General features: G+C 45.4%; 1 protein-coding gene across 2 annotated transcripts in view; it reads left to right on the forward strand.

Annotated features, from left to right (window-relative positions):
- Positions 1-19,843, forward strand: part of MXI1 (MAX interactor 1, dimerization protein) — a 57,533-nt gene extending 37,690 nt beyond the window's left edge. For both annotated transcript variants that reach the window (XM_061372664.1, XM_061372665.1), the window contains exons 4-6: positions 15,453-15,567; positions 16,742-16,913; positions 17,944-19,843. In XM_061372664.1, the coding sequence (XP_061228648.1) occupies positions 15,453-15,567; positions 16,742-16,913; positions 17,944-18,107 (451 nt within the window). In that variant the 3' untranslated portion in view covers positions 18,108-19,843. The remainder of the gene's footprint in view (positions 1-15,452; positions 15,568-16,741; positions 16,914-17,943) is intronic.
- The last annotated feature ends 664 nt before the right edge of the window (positions 19,844-20,507 follow it).

Below are 20,507 nucleotides of genomic sequence, written 5' to 3' on the forward strand. Positions count from 1 at the left end.
GTTTTGTGAAGCTGTCAGAGATGTGTGCTGCAGGCCCCTCTAAGCCCTTTGGGTCTTTCCCCTTGCCCCAAGGCAGGATAATCTCTGTCTAAACCTTTCCTGATCTGATGCCAATCTAGCATGGCCTTAAAAACCTTTGGCAGCAGGATGCCTAGGGAGGCAGTGCAGCCTATTGCCCTGATTAACTGTTGGTACCACTAGGAAGTTTGTTCTAATGTTAAACTACAAGGAAAATTATTTCAGTGTTGTTTTAAAGGAGAAAAAAAGCCATCCAAAGTTGAGCGTGTGAAGGGGAGAGTCCCAGATGCTCGACATTGGCTTTCATAGCAAGAATCACTCTGTTAGACCCTAGAAGTATGTTGAGGAATTCTGGCTGGGATAAGCAAATAGGGGAAAACATAATTAGTTTTCCTTTTCTTCATACATGTGTTTGCCACTTCACCTACCCAGAAAAGCAGCGCTGATGCCAAAAGAAGTGGGAAACCGGATGGGAACACTTTGTCTCCACTGGATAGTCTATGTAGTATGACCCTCCTAGGAAATGCGCAGAGCCTGTTCTCTGTGGTGTGACCTCTCTTAAACTTTTCTTGGCTTGGCAAAGCAGCTTACAGGCTTGGTGTTCACTGGAAAAGGCACGTATGGGGATGCATTTCAGTGAAGGGATTGCAAAGGGGGAGAAAAAGAGAAATCTTCTGGTGTCATATACTTGAAGAAAACAAGGCCTCTTGAGTGTCTCTTGCAGTTTGAGTTGTGGGGTTTTTCTTGGTGATCTCTGAGAAAGTACATGTGGTGGAGAGCTAGCAGAGTGGGAAGGGGGTTGTGCTGTGTATTGGGCATGTTGTAAATGGTTAGCAATAGTCAGAGTGGAAAGCTGTTGTATAGAAGTAGCGAACTTGCATAAGGGCTCCAAGCTGGTTCTCAGGTCTGTGCAGACCGTGCTGCCTTGCACTTGCCCTCAGTCACGCAGGGAAAGCAAATTGCACGAGCAAAATAAAGGCTTTTTTCTTTAAGGAGCATTTGTTAAAACCATTCTGTTATTTAAAGTACAAAATATGATTAATCTTGCCAGCTTTTGTAATCTCCACTGCGTTCCTGGTGGTCTGTGATTCTGAAATCCAGCACCTGGAGTTAAGTGTTTTCTACCCCCCCACCTAAAACCAGTATATGAGCCAGTGTAACCTATGCATTTAAAACACAGAAAGAAGAGGAAGCATCCTATGAAGATGTTTATGTTTGCTTTTTTAAATCATGTGATATCTGAGTTACTCTAGTGATTGGTTTTTTTATGGAGCCTAAAGTATATTCTTAAGGACATACGGGATTAACAGTGGAACATAAAAAACCAAAGGCCTTAAAGAAATAGGTTTTATGACCGCTTGATTGCAAAGTCAACAATATAACCTTCATCTTGTCATCCTGATTCTGACTAACTCCTTTGAACTTCACTGAAGTTCCATCTTGGGAGTTTCTTGGGACAGTGGTAAAAGCAGATCTCAGACAGTTTTTGCTGCATATGTGGACAGAGCAGTGAGGGGTTACTGATCCATATTGAGAAATGTGGCCATGATAAAGGGAATGGAGCACCACTTGTATGAAGACAGACTAAGAAAGTTGGGGCTGTTCAGCCTGGAGAAGAGAAGGCTGCGTGGAGACCTCATAGCAGCCCTCCAGTATCTGAAGGGGGCCTATAGGGATGCTGGGGATGGACTCTTCATTAGGGACTGTAGTGATAGAACAAGGGGTAACGGGTTAAAACTTAAACAGGGGAAGTTTAGATTGGATATAAGGAGGAAATTCTTTCATATTAGGGTGGTAAGGCACTGGAATGGGTTGCCCAAGGAGGTTGTGAATGCTCCATCCCTGGCAGTGTTTAAGGCCAGGTTGGACAAAGCCTTGGGTGGCATGGTTTAGTGTGAGGTGTCCCTGTCCATGGCAGGGGGGTTGGAACTTGATGATCTTAAGGTCCTTTCCAACCCTAGCTATTCTATGAATCTATGATTAACTAGCAGAGAAAGCTGAATGGAGTAGCTTCCCAAAGTGACCTGCTCCCTAGGCACTTCAGATACCAGTGTCACTGCTGACCTACAGGAGCACCTGAAAGCAAGAGTGGATTGAGTTGTGCAGTACTCTGGAGAGATGAGTACTGGCTCCATTTTGTGTCTGAGCAGTGCTTCAGTTCCTCAAGGGATCTACCTGAGGTCACACAAGCTGCCTGCAGACAGGTCTGCTGATTGTCACTGAAAGGTCGTGCCTGCCTTTCCTGCTTGTGGAGGGAGTTGACTTGTCAGCTCCGTTTGGTTGCTGCTTCACCCTTCCTGAACATACATACAAACTCTGCAAGCTTCTGGCTTGCCATTTGGCTCTCATGATGAGGAAACTCAATTCAGCCTCTCCCCAGGTGAATGGTTTATGGTGAAATATGTATGTATATATATATATATATTCTGTTTTCCTTGTTTGGGATTTGGTTGTTGGGGGTTTTTTTTATAAAATTATCATTTTTTAACACTGATGATTTTTGAAACCAATAAGGAGTGATCCCAGGATGGGACACTATAGAAAATATCTGATGATGAAGCAGTAATTTATCTTGCCTAAATGCATGAAGCCCCCATGGGTGAGATAAACATGCCAAAATAACAGCAAAGAAGGGGTTGTGATTGTGATTATAATGCAGTGTAACTGCAGGTATTTCTGCAAGCTCATGTGCTTATTTTCTTAATATTATCCTAATAGATGAGCAAATGGAAATCACTTTGCACCAAAGCAGAGGACCTGGTGTTCCAGCTCCTCTCTTCTAATTATTTTTCTTTCCAAAGCAAACTGTGAACCTTTCAGTGTCTGGTTTGTTCCCAAGTGGGATCCTTACCCTGTTCCCGCTGGGAGAATACAGAGCGAGCGAGTGTAAGGCAGCTAATCCTCCCACAAATGTTAGTTTACTCAACTACAGCTGTTCTTGGTTTAGGGGAATTAAAACTGTATTCCTTTGTGGCATTGCTGACCCAGGCAGGGGTTGCAAAGATCAAGAATTCACTAGGTAGAATGTCCTGTGCTCAGTATGATGACTTCTTGAGCCCTATTGGAAGCACTTGGAGTTTCGTAGCTGACCTGAAAAAAAGCTGAGTAATTTTCATGTCTTATGGATGTATTTTGTCTTTGCTTCCTGCCCAAGGAAATGGTTTCCAAGTGGCCAGTTTCATGGTTTTTTTAGCTTGCTTGATTTTTGAGCAGTCTTGAATCTCTTGGCCTTCACATACACCTGAAGGAGAGAAGAAAGTGCAAGGAAGGCATTGAGGGCAGTTAAAGGAAAGGGGCAAAACAAGAGGCTTGGTTTGTTGTTGTTGGTTTCATTTTCTAGGTTATAAACCTTCTCTTTGGAAGAACTGTACTGACAATGAGCTTGTATTAGCACATCAAACCAGCTAAGCAGAAACAAGGTGTGTTTTCACACTCTCTGGTACCTCCTTTCAAAAAACTGTCTTTCCTCATACCTCTTTCAAACACTTTTTTTCTTTCCTGGTACACCTGTATGTATGAGATCAGGACACGACTCATCTGCTGGCAAAGTGCTGGGACCTGCTCAGGTTCTTCTGCTGAGTAACATATGTCGTTACCTTGAGTTAAAACTGTTGGTCACTTAACATTAGCTGTCTCTTAGGCTTTTGAAGTACAGTATTGCTGTTCTTTGTATGTAAAATTCCATATCCAATAGGAAAAATAGTGCTTCAGAAAAATATAATGTAAAATAATGCTCTAGAAAAATAAAATTCATAGAGCTTTTAAATTTTCCTTCCTAGGGCTTTTTCCCAAACACATACCCTATAGTGACCCTGGCTGGCAGTTCCTTTATTTCTGGAAATTTTGAGGTTAAATTTAAAACAGTTTTACAAGGTGAAATTACGTGCACTGCTTCCTTTGTTCCAGATGCATGCCCTCTGTACCTGAAAGGTACAGTGGGTATTTGATGACTCCTTAAATATTTCTGACAGTGTGGAGAGGTATTAGATGAAGAGCACATGCTTTCCTTCTGGAAGAAAAGATTCTGTGTAAACAACTATTTCAGATTGCTATGTTCTTTCATTAGGAATTATGCTTTTTTCCATGAGTTGAGGAAACTGGAATATAATGCCTGGATGTTCCTGTGGAACCTGCTCTAGGTGGCCTTGCTTTGGCAGGGGGCTGGACTAGATGATCTCCAGAGGTCCCTTCCAAACCTAATGACTCTGTGATTCTGTGAATAGCAATGTATGGGATGGAAAAATCTCTGTCCTATCTTAATGAACTGTACAAATATCTTTTAGTAGCAATAGCTTATCTGTATAATTAAAAATAGACATAGTAATGACAAAAATAACTTCTAGTACTAGATCATAGAATCACAGACTGGTTTAGGTTGGAAGGGACCTTACGATCATAGAATCATAGCATGAGTTGGGTTGGAAAGGACCTTAAGATAATCTAGTTCCAACCTGGCCTCAAACACTGCCAGGGATGGGGCAGCCACAGCTTCTCTGGGCAAGCTGTGCCAGTGCCTCAACACCCTCATAGTAAAGAAAATCTTCCTTTAATCTCAATATCCCCTGTCAGTTTAAAGCCATTCCCCCTTGTCCTGTCACTAAAGCCCTTGTAGAAAGTCCCTTCCCAGCTTTCTTTAGATCAGAGTGTATTCCTGATATCAACATGTTCCCCACTCATTATTTTGACAACAGGAGATACGTTTTCCCAAGTAACAAGTTGGTAGCATTCTTTACTCTTTCACTGATGGACTTAAATGTCTGTCTTACAAAGCAAGTGCTTCTTTCAACTGGTCAGTGGCATTAGTAGTTTAAAACCTGACTATTTAGTAGGCACCAAAGTCCAGAGTCTTTTTCAGTAGTATTAGGAAGCAACAGGGGCTCTGATCTGAGTTACTGTCTATGCTGTGACACCCTATGGACCATTCTGCTGTAGCCAGGTTACCAGTCCAGGGTCACTTTTCGTTTGCCTGAAGGGAAGCTGCCTGATTACTCAGGTTCTTCCAGTCTCAGTGCAGAGACAAAGGTTATGCACCATCTTTGATTACTCCTTGAGAGGCTCTGAGGACTTGGTGGTGTAGATCCCAACTGGAGAGCTCTTCCCATTGCCTGTCAGTTTTGGAGGCATTTAAGTATATGGCATGAGAGTATCCCTGCTTCTCAGCGTCTGACTGCAGAAGCCCTGCAGGAGCCTGCAATACCTCCTCATTCCTTTCCAAAGGCACAGTGCTCAGCCAGGAAACCTCTGAACAGCATAACCAAGAATAGCTGGTGAGTTTGGAAAATCTTGGCTATCTTTGCTGCTGACCCAATTCTAGCAGTAAAGCTGAAAATCCATAGGTCACAGCAAAGCAGATTCCTGCTCCTCTTTGGCAGAGGAACCACTCTGCAGAGTCCTGATGAATGGCACAGCTGCTTTGCAGGCATGGTGGTGGTATGGAGAAGGATGCTGCGCTGGTTGGAGCAGCATCACCAGACGTTGTGGCTGTGAGCACACTGTGTATCCCTAGAAGGATAATTATAATGGGATTAGTGAGGAGGGCAGCACAGGACACTTGGCTATTTACAGAGCAGGGCTATTTTTAACCACCTTTTAACAAAGATGGAGTTTTTATTAGACTGGGCTAGTTGGGGCTTTATAATTAACCAGCCTGGGTTGCACGTTGCTGTTTACAGCATGCTTTGCATGTTTCCCAAGAGTCAAATGCAGGATTGTAACCATATCATACTGCCAGGGTAACAAAACTGTGATACCTGTGTGGTTGGCAGTCAGCATGATGGAAATGTTGGTGCCAAATGATCTTGTGCAAGAGGTACCTCTACGTGACCATACCAGCAGCAAACTAGGCTGTGTTTAAGTTGGGAGGATGTGATGTAGTGCATTTATGGCCTGTGGTGGCTGTAGGGCTTAGCGTGCTGTTGTAAGCACAGCTCAGCCTAAAAGGGGTTTAGCTGGTGACATTGTGTATTGTGCCTCAGTAGAGTTCTGTTAATTATATGCACCAGGGATTAGAATACTTCATGGCTAATGGCCAAGATCAATAATAGTAGATCATCAGTACATAATTTTGAAGGGGGGGGATTAACTCTGATAAGTAATAATAGACTCTGCTTCAGAGCATCTGTTGCTGTTTGACATCTCTTAACTGTCCAAATTTCTCTCAAAGAAAGGCATAGAGAACTGATGAACTGAGAGGTCAGTGCTGGACCTGGATGAAAATGAAGGAGCAAGAGAGAATGCCAGGCATTGATTGCCTCCATTCCTCTGCTGGGCAGCTGGCCACCTATGCTGCTCTCATCACCTTTTCATTGTGAAGCACAGGCTATTATATTTGGTCTTTCTCTAGTGAGTTGAAGCAGCCTGTCTCACTGGTGCCTCTGAAGATCAAAGGGGTTAGGAAAGGATGAGCAGTCATGTTACCTAACAGCTGTGAGTTCATTCTGGAGGAGGCACCTTCCAAAAATGGCATAATTTTTATTATTGTGAGCATCTGTATTCTAATTTTTTTTTTCCATTCCTTTAAGCATCCTAGGTTTGGAAATCATGGGATTACAGATGGTCTCTTTTATTATTATTTTATTCATTTAAATGAGACTTCTATATTCTAGCCCTCTAGTTCAGAGAGAAAAACTTCCAAGATATGCAACAAGGAAGACCCAAAGGCCCAGAAGTTCTTGTGTGAATAAAAATAGCCCCAGGTATATCGCTTCAGCTTCAGAATCATAATGTTGCTTTAGTCTAATTGTTTAGGATCGGCTTGATTTGAGATTTTTGAGTGCAGTCATGGGATCTTGTTTAGGTGTCAGTGCATTTGGTAACTGTATTCTTGGTCCAAAGAGTTTCTAGTCTAGTCTCTCAGAGAACAGGACAGAAGTGGGGCAGGCTGAAGGATGATGGCTAGTGATAGCAGAGCAAACAGCCCAGCCTTTGCAGTGCTGGTCAGAGGAGAGAGTGAATAGGAAGGTAGTAGAGAGTCAGTGCGAGATGAGAGTAGTCTTACTCCCTCAAGTGCCGTCTGACATGAGAGTAGGAGTCCTTGCCTTCCAGAAGTGTTTGCAGTGCTGTGGCCTTGAATCTTGGAAGTGGAAGCTCTCTCACATGTCCATGTAACTCAAGGTGTTTGTAGGCCATCCCCTGCACCCACTGAACAACATGATTAACACTTGATGTCCGCACAGTGTGGACAGACTGACCAGCCTTTGGGAGCTAAAGCTAGAAGTGTCTGTTCTCCTTCCATATCGCAGCCCAGAAGACTCCTGTTCTGCAGGAAAGCCAAATCTTTCATCCACATCTCCCATATGTCACCAAGGGATTGCAGACTGCCTGATTTCTCCCCTCCCTTTGTTCCTCTCTTCCCCATTTTTGATTTTGGAAAGCCTTGAAGTAATTAATTTGCCTTCAAGATGAAATTAGGAGAGCCCTCAATAGTATTTGATTCTATACCTAGAAGGATCTCAGGCAAAGGAGAGACCTTGACATGGAAAGAGTGTGTCTCCCTCCAGACTGCAATAGTAAGCTAGAAAGACCCATGCTGGAACAGACCAGTGGTGGCAACAGACCATTTGGCACAAGGTTTGTTGGTCTTGCAGCCTCTGTTTGCCAAGAGCTTGAAGCTCTTCCAAAGCTGAAATCAGCAAAGAGTCTTCCCACCTAGAAGAGCTGGGGGTATTTGTGTGTGCTGATGGGGGTGCACATGCCAGCTCTGCAGGGGAAGGCCAGACGGGGCTTGGGGACAGTCAGGACAGGGGTTATAGGACTTCTCTCCGAGTTTACAATGGAGAGTATGGGCAGTATGTTTTAAGTTAAAATCTTTCCTTTTTGCTTACTGTAAGGCTTGAGGCTTCTGTTACAAACATAAGGAGGGTTTGTGTGCCATAAAACTCTCCATCTTTTCCAAGTATTCCAGTTGTTTGGCAAAGGACTTCCGTTGCCAGTGTACCTTGTTTTGGGTTTGTGACTGAGGTGTCCTTTGGACAAAATACTGCTGTTGCAGAGCTCATAAATTCATTGCTGTCTGTATTTCATTTCCACTTACAGGCTTGAATCAGGATGCTGCTTTCTGAAGTGCTGTGCCACCCGTTATCTCTCTGTCATGTAGCTTGTAACCTGGCAGAGGTGCCTTGATTTGTGTGCCTTTGAAAAGCTGCATTGCCTTGTTTTTGAGTTCTTATTACTATTATTTGTCTTACTGTTGTTTAATCATGGGCCTCTTCGTTTGTGGTTTGCTTTTCACCTGCCCTTCATTGGAGAATGCAGTTGGTGTGTGCTCATCTTTAACTTCTGCAGACAGATCTGGCATGATTGAGATCAGGCTGAAAATGGTGCCCATAGAACTTTTTTTTTCCTTTAAATTTGTATTTATATCACATTGTCAACTCTGTTTATTGTCAGGCCTAAATTTTCATTTCTTTGTTTATTTTAAATGATAGAAAAGCTTAAAAAATGCAAAGATCTAAAGGCTTATTTTTTTTTCCAATTACGTTTTCATGGTACATTTTATTAGCATTTGGAATACAAATACTCTTACATGCCAGGAAGCCATCGGTAGAAATTGACTGGAAACAGAGGCAATGAGCAAGTGTTTCCTTCAGCCAGGAGCAAATGCAGGAAAACAAATAAACCTGAGAAGAGACCTGATTTATAATCAGAAAGCAAGGTTTGTTCCGAATGATTTCAGAGCTCAGGTGGAGAATAATAACTTTTAAGTGCATATTTCTGAGCCAAGTTTTCTTCTTCGAGCATGTGTCTTGTCTGTGGTGTCCTGTGGAACTGGGGTGAGTGGTGTGTCTATTGCAGGCTGGCTGGGTGCCACCTGTGTAATGCTCTGCATCAGAGCAGCACTGCTTGGCCCCCAGTGCCTCCCCATCTAGGTGCTTGGCACATCCTCTTCCTTCACTGAAGACAAGTGTTCAGTGAAGCAGGGGGCAGATATTGCAGAGAGGGCTGGGCTGGGGGTTACATAGGAGAGCAAGTCAGACGAGAGATGAGAGCAAGGAGATCAAGTCGGATGATGGCTGTTAGAGATAAGCTCGCCTCTGACCTGTGAATTGCTTTTAGAAGGAATCCATTATTTTTCCCCCATTTTCCCTGCCCTGTGGTTTCTGCATGTGTTTCTCATTACTTTTATCGCAAAATCATTCTCATCCAGTGAATTATTGATGTGGGGTCACTTGTATTTCTCCAGGAACTGCTTTCTTTAACTGGTGATTCCCTCCTGAATTTTTTAAGTAATCTGTTAGCTCTGAAATCCAAACAAAGTTGGTGGTTTCTCATTTCAGGGTAAATTAGACTTGGCTTTGAAAAGGTGTAGAGGGAAGAGGAGGAGGGCAGAGGGGAAGGATGATCATGTCCTTTTCCATGTTAGGATCTACGTTCTGATGGTTCTTCTGGCGCTGCGTTTGGTTTGGTTCTGGCTTTTAACATCTCTTGGAGATCAAACGTCTTGATTTAGCCTCCGTGGGACATGAGCATATTCCTAATGTTAAGCACATGCTTAAATCCACTGTTGAATTCAAGCCCTGTAGACCTGCAGGCATAATACAAAAATATCTGGGAAATGCTTTTCTTTTCCTGCAGTTGCTCCCTTCTTTCAACATACAAAAATCAGAATTCAGCATTTTGAAGAGCTGCTGGAGGCGACTTGGTCATTTGCTGCTGGGAGGGAGGCTTCATCTTTTAAAGATGGGAAGAGAGAGTGTGTGTGTCTCTGTGTGTGTGTGTGTGTGTGTGTGTGTGCATGTGTGTGTTTTGCGGATGTTCAGGCCTTGATTCAGCAAAGCCCATCAGCAGTGTCTGACTACAGGATAGCGCTGAATCTGGTAAACCTGCTGCTTCAGAACTGACTGTGCACGTGTGTGACTGACTCTTCAGCACAGAAAGTTTCTGCTCTCAGTTCCCGTTGCTTCTACCTGTGGTGGAAGCTGGAAAAACACCCCACAAACTCAAACCTGTCCTAGCAAAGAAGCTGCAGTCTCTACAGGGATGTTGATGTTCAGGGATGGCTCCATGGTGGTTTTGCCCACAGCCATTGCTGCAACACTTACAAGAGGAAGATGGATCTGAGCAGGAGGACCCACCCAAGCACAGGGTGCACCAAGGTTTGCCTGAGACCACCAGGGTCCAGGGACGGACATTGCTGGTGGCCTTCCAGCCCTGGGCTGGCTCTTGCAGGGGACTCCTGAGACGTTAAGGGTAGGTGGGTTTCTAGACCTTGTGCTTTGTAACCAGCAGACACAAGGCTTGAAGGGAGGTTAGTGGCTTCCTGCCCAGCTTGTTGTGGTGCAGAGCGGTGGGCTAGCTTGATTCCTACCCCAAACCCCTCAAAAATGTCCTCAGAAGAGTGGGGGAAGGAAATGGGTTTGGTTTTGGTTTTTTTTTGCACCCACATCATTTTCTGCACTGCAGTTTTGATCCAGGCAAAAGGGAGACCAGTTCCTGCAGTGGGATTTGAGTGCATGTTGTACAGGGAGGCAGCTGAAGCTATGAGCAAAAAGCATGCATAAATAAAGGCTTCCTCCCTGTGCTTTATATAATCAGAGTAGATGATGTCATTGGGAGAGGAGGCTGTGAAATTACAGCCCTCTGCAGCCAGGCAGAGCCAAGTGCAAGGAGGGACTGCACAGAGCCCGGACCAGGCTCCTCTCTGAGAGGGGCTCAGGACCAAGGGCCAGGGGGCTTGGGCTTGGAGGGAGCTGTGGGATAGAAGTAGGTAATTTAAATACAGTCAGAAGCTCTCACACAGGCACAAAGGGAAAGGGGGAAGAACAGCATGTGCCCCGTGGGCAGCAGTGGGGCTGCCATCGCAGGGGCCAGAATCACCTTCTTCCACATGCAGCCACCTTATAGCTTGTTGTGGATCAGCTGGCAGGGCTATGGAGCTGCTGGTTTAGGAACTCATGTACCTTTTTCATCCACAGCAGCTCCTGGAAGAGAAGAGAGGGTATCCTTGTTCTGTTTGCCCTCCACACCACTGGAGAACTTACTTCTAGGTTCTCCCTAGCCCTGCAAGGGGGGGAGGCAGAAGGGGCAGAGGGGCTCTGTCCTAGCCAGAGTTGCCTGGTAGAACAGGATAGAATTAGAGGTGTGTGTTACACTCTGGTTTTCTGAAGCCCCTCCGGTGCTTAGCTCTATTTCTGGCCACCCTGATACCCCACATGGTAATCTCAAACAGATTTCCCCCTCTTCAGGCTGAGCAGGAGTGGGGCACCAGACTGATCGGATAAAGAGGAGAGCCCTCTCCCTTCAAATGCTCCATGGATTCCTTCTTCGGCACATCCAGCACCTACCGTGTGCTGTGATGATGTTGTGAAAGCCTGTTTTTTTCCAAGGATGCTTATGCAGGAGAAAGGGCTCCAGCTTCTCCCATCTCCCCTGCAGCAAGTGTGCAAAGGCTTCTGCCGCAGCTGAAACTGGAATTCACCTTCTGTCATCCTCTGTGTTCCCTGGAATCAAAGCAGCAAGAAGGAACAGCCTTTTGCACCAAGCCTGAGTTGTTTCTCTGTTATATAACAATATGGGCGTTTAGACTTGTTTTTCCAGATATTGGCAGATGCATCAAATATTGGCATAATCCAGTGGTTTACATGGAAAGCCGTCTGGCTCTGTCTGGAGCCTGCACAATGCTGGTATTTTCATTACATACAAGAGCCTGCAGCGTTGTCAAAGCCACGTTGCAACAGGGTCCAGGTAAACAAGGGGGAAAGACATTTGGATCGTGGGATTACAGCTATCCAGGTACAGCACCAGTACCCGATAAGAAAGATTAATATGTTGGTGATTGCTTTCTCTCTGAAATGGAGTTCTAGCTAAATTTCTTGTGGTGCTTTTGAGCTCTGGAGTTGTATTTTGGATTTTACTGAAGCCACCCATTAATGTGTCAGAGCTGTCTGTGTGCTCTGTGCTTTAAGAACCCATCGTGGTCCACTTGGGCTGTGGAAGTTGAGGGAGGTCCGGGACTGTGACCGGAATGGGTTTTAAAAATGCAAAGGGAAAGTACTGAACACTGCAGAGGGGAGAGAGCTGGGGAAGCTGTTGGATTTGGTCTCTCTGAATCATAGAACCATAGACTGGTTTGTGTTGGAAGGGACCTTAAAGATCATCCGGCTCCAGCCCCCTGCCAGGGACAGGGGAACCTTCCACTAGAGCAGGTTGCTCCAAGCCTTGGCCAATCTGCCTTTGAGCACTGCCAGGGATGGGGCAGCCACAGCTTCTCTGGGCACCCTGTGCCAGGGCCTCAGCACCCTCACAGTAATGATTTTTTTCCTGAGGAAAAGGAAAGCAGCATGCTGGCATGCCAGGATGGTTTGGGCTTTGCTCTTTGCTATCCCAGTTCCCAGGTCCAGTAGCTCCTAAGCAGGGGGTGACTGCTGGTTGAAGGGCCTGGCTGCCCTGCTCTGCACTGGCCTGTGCACTAAGGCTGACCTGCTGCTGTGTGCTGCTGTAAAGCCCTGTGTGTTTCCCTCTGTGAGCTGTGGCTGGAGATACAAACACACTTGAGGTTTGCAGTGGCTCAGCTGTTGAGTGCGAAATAAGGGGAAGATCCAAGAGCAGCACAGAAGTGATTGCTTTGGTCAAACCTGTTCCAAACCAGCCTCTGCTCAGCCAGCACAACCTGGACGTGCAGTGTACTCATTGCCCAAGCTGTGCTACCTGCTTATCAGCTCACACCCTGTGTCACAGATGGGTGTCCCCTGCTGATGGCCTCTGCCATCACCCTTGCTGCAGGCATTTGGTGACCAGCCAGCAGAGCTTAAAACCATCTGTGTGAGCCTGAGCCAGTCTTCCGAGCTTTGAGATCCAATGTGGGGATCTGGAAATGGGGGAATGTCCCCTTTGGAGCACTGCACGCCGGGGAAGTAACTTTCTGTGTCCAGATGAGGACAGACCCTCTGACTGCTTTGTCCTCTCCCTGCCCTTGTCAGGGCCTGCAGAGTGCAGTAACCTTCAATCCACTGTGGTTCTGGGGCACAGTGGGAAGTGTTTTGGTGCCCAGGGTTTTATTACAGGCTGGATCTTTGCATATGGCTTTCAGGTGCTTAACAGTGTGGATCTCATTGGGTCTGTACATAGCCTAGCTTTTGATCAGTGCCATACTTTTAACCACATTCCCAGCAATCCAGCCAGTACTCGGTGCTCACTCCTGCTCAAAGTTGATCAGTGGTTCCAGGAATTGCAGTTCCTGGTGCAGTGCCTTCCCGCTTTCCTAGTAAAACCTCCAGTGCTGAGACTCAGCCCAAACTTCGGGCTGTAGATGTGTTGTCCATTGCTCTCTGCGTTTAGAAGTGGATTGTGGTATGTTTGACACTGGTTAAATGTTGATTTCCCAAACTTCTTGTTTCCTATTGCACAAATAATTCAGTTTTCACCATGGGCTGGGAGGTGCCCTTGCTCAGCAGGGCAGGAGGAGTCTGTGATCCCTACCTGTAGCAGATGCTGTGTAGCAAGTCCTCTGTTAGGTGGAACCAGCCCTGCTCCTCAGCCTCTAGATCTTCACACACATCTTTAGATGCATATTTAACCTGGGCTGATCCTGTAGGTGAAGTCTATGGCCAGTGCTTTGACTCGTGCTGTGAAGAGACACATGCTGCTCTGTGCTGCAGCTCAATGGCTGTGCGCTGACAACTCTGACACAGTGACTTGCTTCTGTTGCATAGCCAAAAATGGGTTAAAACCCCCCAAGATTGTCCTCCTCTTCTGTTCTCTAGCTGCAAGAAGTCAGTGTCTGGTCTCTGTGGGATGACATGAAGTACAGTGCCAGTATGAACCAGTAGTGCTTCCTCACTGCTGATGCTACAGGTCATCGGGGGACGTCGGGCAAACAGCTGCAATGGGTGCACACAGCTCCTGTTGATCAAGCTGTATGTTTAAAGTGGGCTTCCAGGTAGAACAAAACCTCCCCATGCCAGCCATACAGTTTTGATGTCTCTGGGGGTTTGCCCTAGAGCAAGCTGAAAAATAAAATACGAGATTGAGGTGATTAGTGTTTTTTCAGTTTGATTTTTGGATTATGATTTCTCTTTCCCCACCCCTCCAGTTGTCAATATTTCATGGAAAACACATGTTCTTCAAGGCCCTTGTTGGTTATATGCAGCCCTGTGGCTGTTCTCGAGACAGAATGATGGACCCTTGCTAAGGAGATGTGTAATTGAAGCAGTGAGGAGCTCACAGCTACAGCACCACTAGTGAACACTCCCCTGTACTGACAGTTCATCAGCAAAACCCCTGACCCTTCCACCCTTAATCATCCTTGCTTGTCACTGGCATAATTGCCTGATTACAGACTCCTCTCCCCCACCCCTTTCAAACCGGGGGCAATAGTGAATTTGAAACACAAATGGAAATGAACTGTCTCTGCTCTTGGTTTCTTTTCTGTGTTCCTTTTGCTTCTTCCCCTGCATTGAGATGGATGGGGCTATGATTCAGTTTCTTTGTGCCTGAGCAGGGGCTGGGATAGGCTTTCAGGGCTCTTTTGCACCAGTGTTTCTTGCCTGTGAATGATGGAGCTGATGTCATTGTGTTATTGATTGGGATGACAAGTTTGGACATAAATCATTAATGTCTGGGAAAGAGAGAAGGAGGGGGAAAAGGCAACCCAGACTGGATAGTTTTCCATAAATGTGCTGTTCATTCCTGCATACGTGAATACAGAGGAGGCAGCAGAAACAGACCATGTGCTTTGCCACTACTGCCTGAACCATTTTCCCCAGGACATATCATAGAATATCACAGAATGGTTTGGGTTGCAAGGGACCTTAAAGATCACCCAGTTCCAGCTCACTGCCATTGGCAGGGACATCTTCTACTAGACCAGGTTGCTCTAAACCCCATCCAGTCTGGCCTTAAACACTGCCAGGGATGGGACATCCATGTTTCAGTAATGGGCCCGGGATGGAATAAGAGTGCCGTTCTTAGGAGCTATCATCCTCCTACCTCCTTTACTGACAGCAGGGATTGTTTGGGTGTTTGGGGCTTACCATTTTTTCTTACTGGATCTTCTTAATGTTGTGCAAAAAGACAGTGCTTAGATCAGTTCATAGCTAATGTCCCAACCAGCAATGCACAAGTGTGCAAGGGGCAGCAAAACTGCTTTCACAGAAGTTCTTCTTGGCAGCGCAGACAGCAAAGAGCTGAGAGAGGGGAAATCCATGAGGTACTCAAATCATTTGACACTGCAAAAAGCTCATTCTGATGAGTCACGTTATCAGTTCAGACAGCAGGAAAATAAACAGTGTCTGTCAAAGGTTAGTAATAATGCGAGTGTTGGTGAGCAGCTGATGTTTGGACTGTAAATAGTTTAGTGGCAGTCCTGGTACCTGCGGGAATCTTGTGACCTGTGGGAAGAGGGAAACATGGAAAGTGCCTTGTAGAAGGGAGGTAGAGAAGAAATGATGTTCCCTTTCTGAAAGCAGAGCTCTGATGTTCCTCCCTTCCCCTTGCAGCCGAGCTCACCTCCGCCTGTGTCTAGAACGCTTGAAAGTTCTGATACCGCTAGGACCAGACTGCACCCGGCACACGACGCTTGGGCTGCTCAACAAAGCCAAAGCACATATCAAGGTAAGAGCTGCTTTTCCCACCTGCTTTCAGCCTGGGCTCTTGAGAAGTGCAATTCAGTGGCTCGCTCTTGCTGCCTGGAGGTGACGGTTGGAGAAGACTGACACCTTTAAAAGAAACAAAGACAAGGAAGCCTTGTCCCCTTGGTTCATCATTTATCATTGCTACAAGCTGCATTGTTAGAGAGTCCATAATGAACTGTGTTAACTGCAGAAATGATTCATCTCTTGAGCAGGGGCAGGGGGCTTGTTCTCTGGTTGTCATCATTCATTGACAGCTGAATCTCTTTAAAGAAAAACATGCCTACTGTTGAATGGCTGCGTTTTGATGGGAGATGGGATGTGCTAGTGACTTTCCACTGCTGAAGCATTAGCACAAGTCACAGGAGCGTGAGACGGGGCTGGCTTGCTGGGGTTCCATGTGTGAACCTGCCAGATAGCACAGTGCTCTTCTAGATTCACGTTTGGGAAAGCAAAGCATGGAGAGAAAAATGCAGCATTGTCAGTATTTGGGAGAAGCTGAACTACTTTGTCACAGGTCAGGATAGCGGGAGGGAGGATGGGTGGTGAAGGAGAAAAAGCACTGCTGAAGGGACGGCGTTAGCCTGAAATGACTCCTCCTTATGCAATGTGCTTGTTGTAGGAAACAAAGAACAGTGCCCTGGTAGATTTCCCAGCTGTGATCAAAGAAATCTGTAGTAGGTTATGTAAATCGCTTACTGAATAGGAAAGTGTTTCTGAGAAACCCGACGAAACCGCGCAGCAAGGAACACACAGCTCCCGGGGCACGTTTTTATGTTGCAGCTTATAGTAACAAAACCCCGGTATGTTTAGTTAAGGGAATTGAGGCCCCCTCGTGGACAGATTTGGTAATGCAAGTGGCTGAATCCACATGGAATGACCCTCAAACTGCGGCGTTTCCAGGCTTTCCCCCCGTAGAGGCTTTGTCCTCAGAGACCTTTTATACTAATGTGTATAATTCATCAGGGCTCGGGAGGTGGAAGAGATGTGAGGAGATGGCATTGTTCTTAGGGACTGCAGGGCAGCTTGGTTGAGGGCTCTGTTGCAGCTTAAATCCTTCTGGGCGGGCTAAAGCAAAGCAAGTGGCTGGGCAGTGGAGGTGGGAGGGAAGGGGAAAAGGCTGAAATGAATTATTGAGTCATATTTGCTCATGTCAGAAACTTGAAGAGGCTGAGAGGAGAAGCCAACACCAGCTTGAGAACCTGGAACGAGAACAAAGATTCCTAAAGAGAAGACTGGAACAGCTACAGGGTCCTCAGGAAATAGAGCGAATACGAATGGACAGCATTGGATCTACCATTTCCTCGGATCACTCGGACTCGGAGCGAGGTTGGTGTCACTCAACTTGTTATCACAGGATGGTAGCTTATCACCTGATGGTAATGTGAAGATACCCATTGTGTTTTTTGGTCTACTGAATCCCTCAACAACACAAAGAGGAAAACATAAGCAGATACTAGTGGGACTGGAATGGATGTTGCAAAGCGGCATCCAGCTTCTCATTCTGTGTTTAGGCCATGGTATAACCAAGGTACTGTGGTATAACCAAGAGAACAGAACCAGGCAAACTGCTTCTTAAAATTCCTGGAGTCATTCTTTTCTTCCCCCATACTTCCCATAGAGTTCATCTCCTCAGCTGAAACTAGATGGAGATGATCTGAATGGCTGACTGATTTACCTTCCATTAAAATCTCTGCTATGGTGAGAGGTGTAGGCACAATGGATGGTTGATATTTACTGATAGACCCAAAGGTGCCGTATAGTTTGGATGTGAGTCTGTAGTTTAAAAAAGTCCCTTTGGAACATTTCTAAACTGGTTTAGGAGCCAAGATACCTGGTTAACTAGATCTCTGCTTTCTGAGGCTTTCTTATAAACAACATTTATGTTCTGAAGTCCACTGTGCATCTCGGAGAGTAACTCAAGTCCCCCTGGTGATGCACTGTAATGCCCTATATGAGTGTTCCCAGCTTTGGGAACATAGTATCAAGCAAGTAGTATGTGTTGGTGTACCTTCATGCTCCATTTCTATTGCCCACCGTTTTTGTTTCCAACACTGGGATACCAGAGCTCCAAAGAAGGAGACAGTGTAACAAGTTGAGTGTGTGGTTTGGCCAGCCTACGCTGATAGTGGGGCCAGCATGCTGAAGGCCAAGTCCCTAGGAAGAACTCCAAGCTGGTATCTAGTGTTTTTATAAACCATGTCCACAGCCACAGCATTCCAGGGAAATGGATGGAAGTCTTCTGGCTGGAATGCTGCTTCATCCCTTGGTGGGGGAGCCCCAGCAGCTCACTGGCTTGAAGGGAGCTGTTGGGTCTGTGGTGCTAACCTGTGTGTGTTTCTCTTATTTTCCTTTTTAGAAGAGATTGAAGTGGATGTCGAAAGCACAGAGTTCTCCCATGGAGAAGTGGACAATATCAGCACAACCAGCATCAGTGACATTGATGATCACAGCAGCTTGCAGAGTATTGGGAGTGACGAGGGTTACTCCAGCGCCAGTGTCAAGCTCTCGTTTGCTTCCTAGAACCAAGTGAGACAACAGTGCAGGGCAAATTATTTCACTGGGGTGATCACACTGGGGCCTAGATGCCAGTATCCTCTTTCAGAAATGACATATTGACAGCTAGTCCTGGAGAGACCTGTACATAAAGCTTTTTGGGTAAAGGAAGCCTCCACAGAAACCCACATGTGTTCATTTGGTCATGTTACCAATCCCAATTCCTGCTGGCAAAAAGTTAGACCAAACTCTAGTCCCTATGAAGTCAGTGAAATCTGTTTGTTTCTGTGGGACCTGGATCTAGACCTTAGTGATGAAACACTTTGTTTTGAATTTCTTTGTTTGAAAGAGGATACTAGAGACTCATCCCTCTCTTTCTGTCACAAGATCTGAGAAATGTCAGAATTTCTTCTATTTAATTCAGGTTGAACAACCTAGTTTAGGCCCTTCTGAAGAGCTTTTGTGGTCCTAAAAGGACCGTGTCCTACAGTCTGTCACAATCCAATGCTGTCGTAATGTACTAGGAAATCCAAGAAGGCTTATGTAGCCTAGGAGTAACAATGACAATAATGATTAAGGTCACATTCTGTGCGCAGAAAGAGAGGGGCTGCAAAGAGAGATGTTCAGGAGAGAACACCATTCAGCTCAGCTTTCTGTTGGACACCATTTAATAAGCAAGTACCTCCGCTGCGGGGCTAAAGCGAGAGGTACACGCTTGTAACCTACCAGCACATCGTGGGCTGTGTCATGCCTCTGGCTGTGACACCGGCAGCAGATCTCCTGGTAGGTGCGTGCTCAGGCACACAACCAGCTGAGAACAGAAAGAAACCAGCACACACGAGAGGTGACACGCCAGAAAGTCATGCCCAGATACTGAGCCACTCTGACCTTTTTATTTGAAGAGATTTTTTGATAAACATTTGTAAATGTGTTGGGAGGGAAAACCACCCCAAGTCTGATGTGTCTTTTTAGAGCTTGTCCATACGAAACCTTAGATGTCTTTTATATGAATTTATGCCATGAGAAGATCTCTGTTTCGATGAAGCACTTGACCCAATGAAATGCAAAGATGCTTTTTTTGCCATGCACACAACGGATGAAGGCTGTGCTAGCTGGAAGAGGCCAGGTTTGGTGGGGGTTTCTTTGGATTTCTTTTTAGAATCATTCCCTTTGCTGACTTTTGAAGTTCCAGTCCAGTAGTTAACCTAGTTAAGCTCAGCACGTCTCTCATGTTAATGTACCGTTTGACTGCACGTCCTGTTCCCAAGGGCCTTGCCATCTTACCTATGCAGGTGCTGTTAAGAGCTGTTCTAGCAACTGTTTTCTAATTCTCCTGGAGACGAGCATTCTAACCTGCACTTTGAGGGCTTTGCTTTTGGTTTTATTTTTGTCTTTTTAATGGCCAGGATTCTTTTGTTTTCCAAGTTTAATAGAGTCCTCACCTATGGCATTGTTTGAAACTTTGTATATCCTTCAGTAATTTAACTACCCCTCATTACTAAGAAAAAAAAAAAAGAAGAAAAAGAGGAAAAAAATATGCTTTATGAAATTCATAACTTATTGCTGATTTGAATGGGTTGTTAATTTCACTCCTTTAGATTTTATTTTATTGTTTTAGGTAGGGTTGGGCAAAAAGAGGTAAAATACAATAAAAAAAATTAAAGACAACCATATTTAGCAGTGCAGTGGAATTGTGTTTAAATGTTAGCATATGGTCCCCATTAAAGTAGCACTTTAATGCCATTAAACATTTCTGTATCTGATACGACTCGTGTTCTTCCATCTGGGTCATTCATGTCACCACAGCCAACCCCTTGTTCTTCCTGTGCCCTTCAGTCCTGCAGTGGGAAGATCCTGAGTGAGTCTGCTGGAGACTTCTGCGCTGTGATAAGTTGCCTGTGTTTAAATAACCTGATGTTTTCCCTACTGTCTTCCAAAATGTGTCATCCCCTGCAAGAGGCACAGCAGTTGCTTGAGCAGAGAAATGATCTTCCCATGGCTGCAGTGAATGATTTCTGTTTGTTTAGGGGTTTTGAAATGAATTTGCTTACTAACTCTGGATCAGGTTGCCGCTCTTAAAGCTGTTTTCACTTGTGTGTATGTAATCCAGTGTCTCGATGCATCCATTCTTCTTCCTTCTGGAAGGTGACCTGGTGGGAGCAGAAGTCTTTTGCAGGCAGAACTGGGCTCCAGGTAACAAATGGAGCCTGAGGGTTTCCAAAGAAGAGGATTTATGTTTGGGGTCTGTATAATCTCTGGATGACACAAGGTTTGGTTCTGAAAAGTGGGAAAGTTTGGCTCTAGCAAATGACGGTATTCATTTTTATTCTTTTATATCATTATAATTATTTATTCATTGTTATTCTCCTTGAAAGTGTTGGCCACCAGCAGCCCTGGTGCTGAGCAGCTGAACACCAGTGGGTTTAT

This window comes from Neopsephotus bourkii, unplaced genomic scaffold (genome assembly GCF_033783945.1).
Source record: "Neopsephotus bourkii isolate Nb327-2 ecotype Australia unplaced genomic scaffold, CSIRO-AGI_Nbou_v1 NB_1615, whole genome shotgun sequence".
NCBI classification, from domain to species: Eukaryota; Metazoa; Chordata; class Aves; order Psittaciformes; family Psittacidae; genus Neopsephotus; species Neopsephotus bourkii.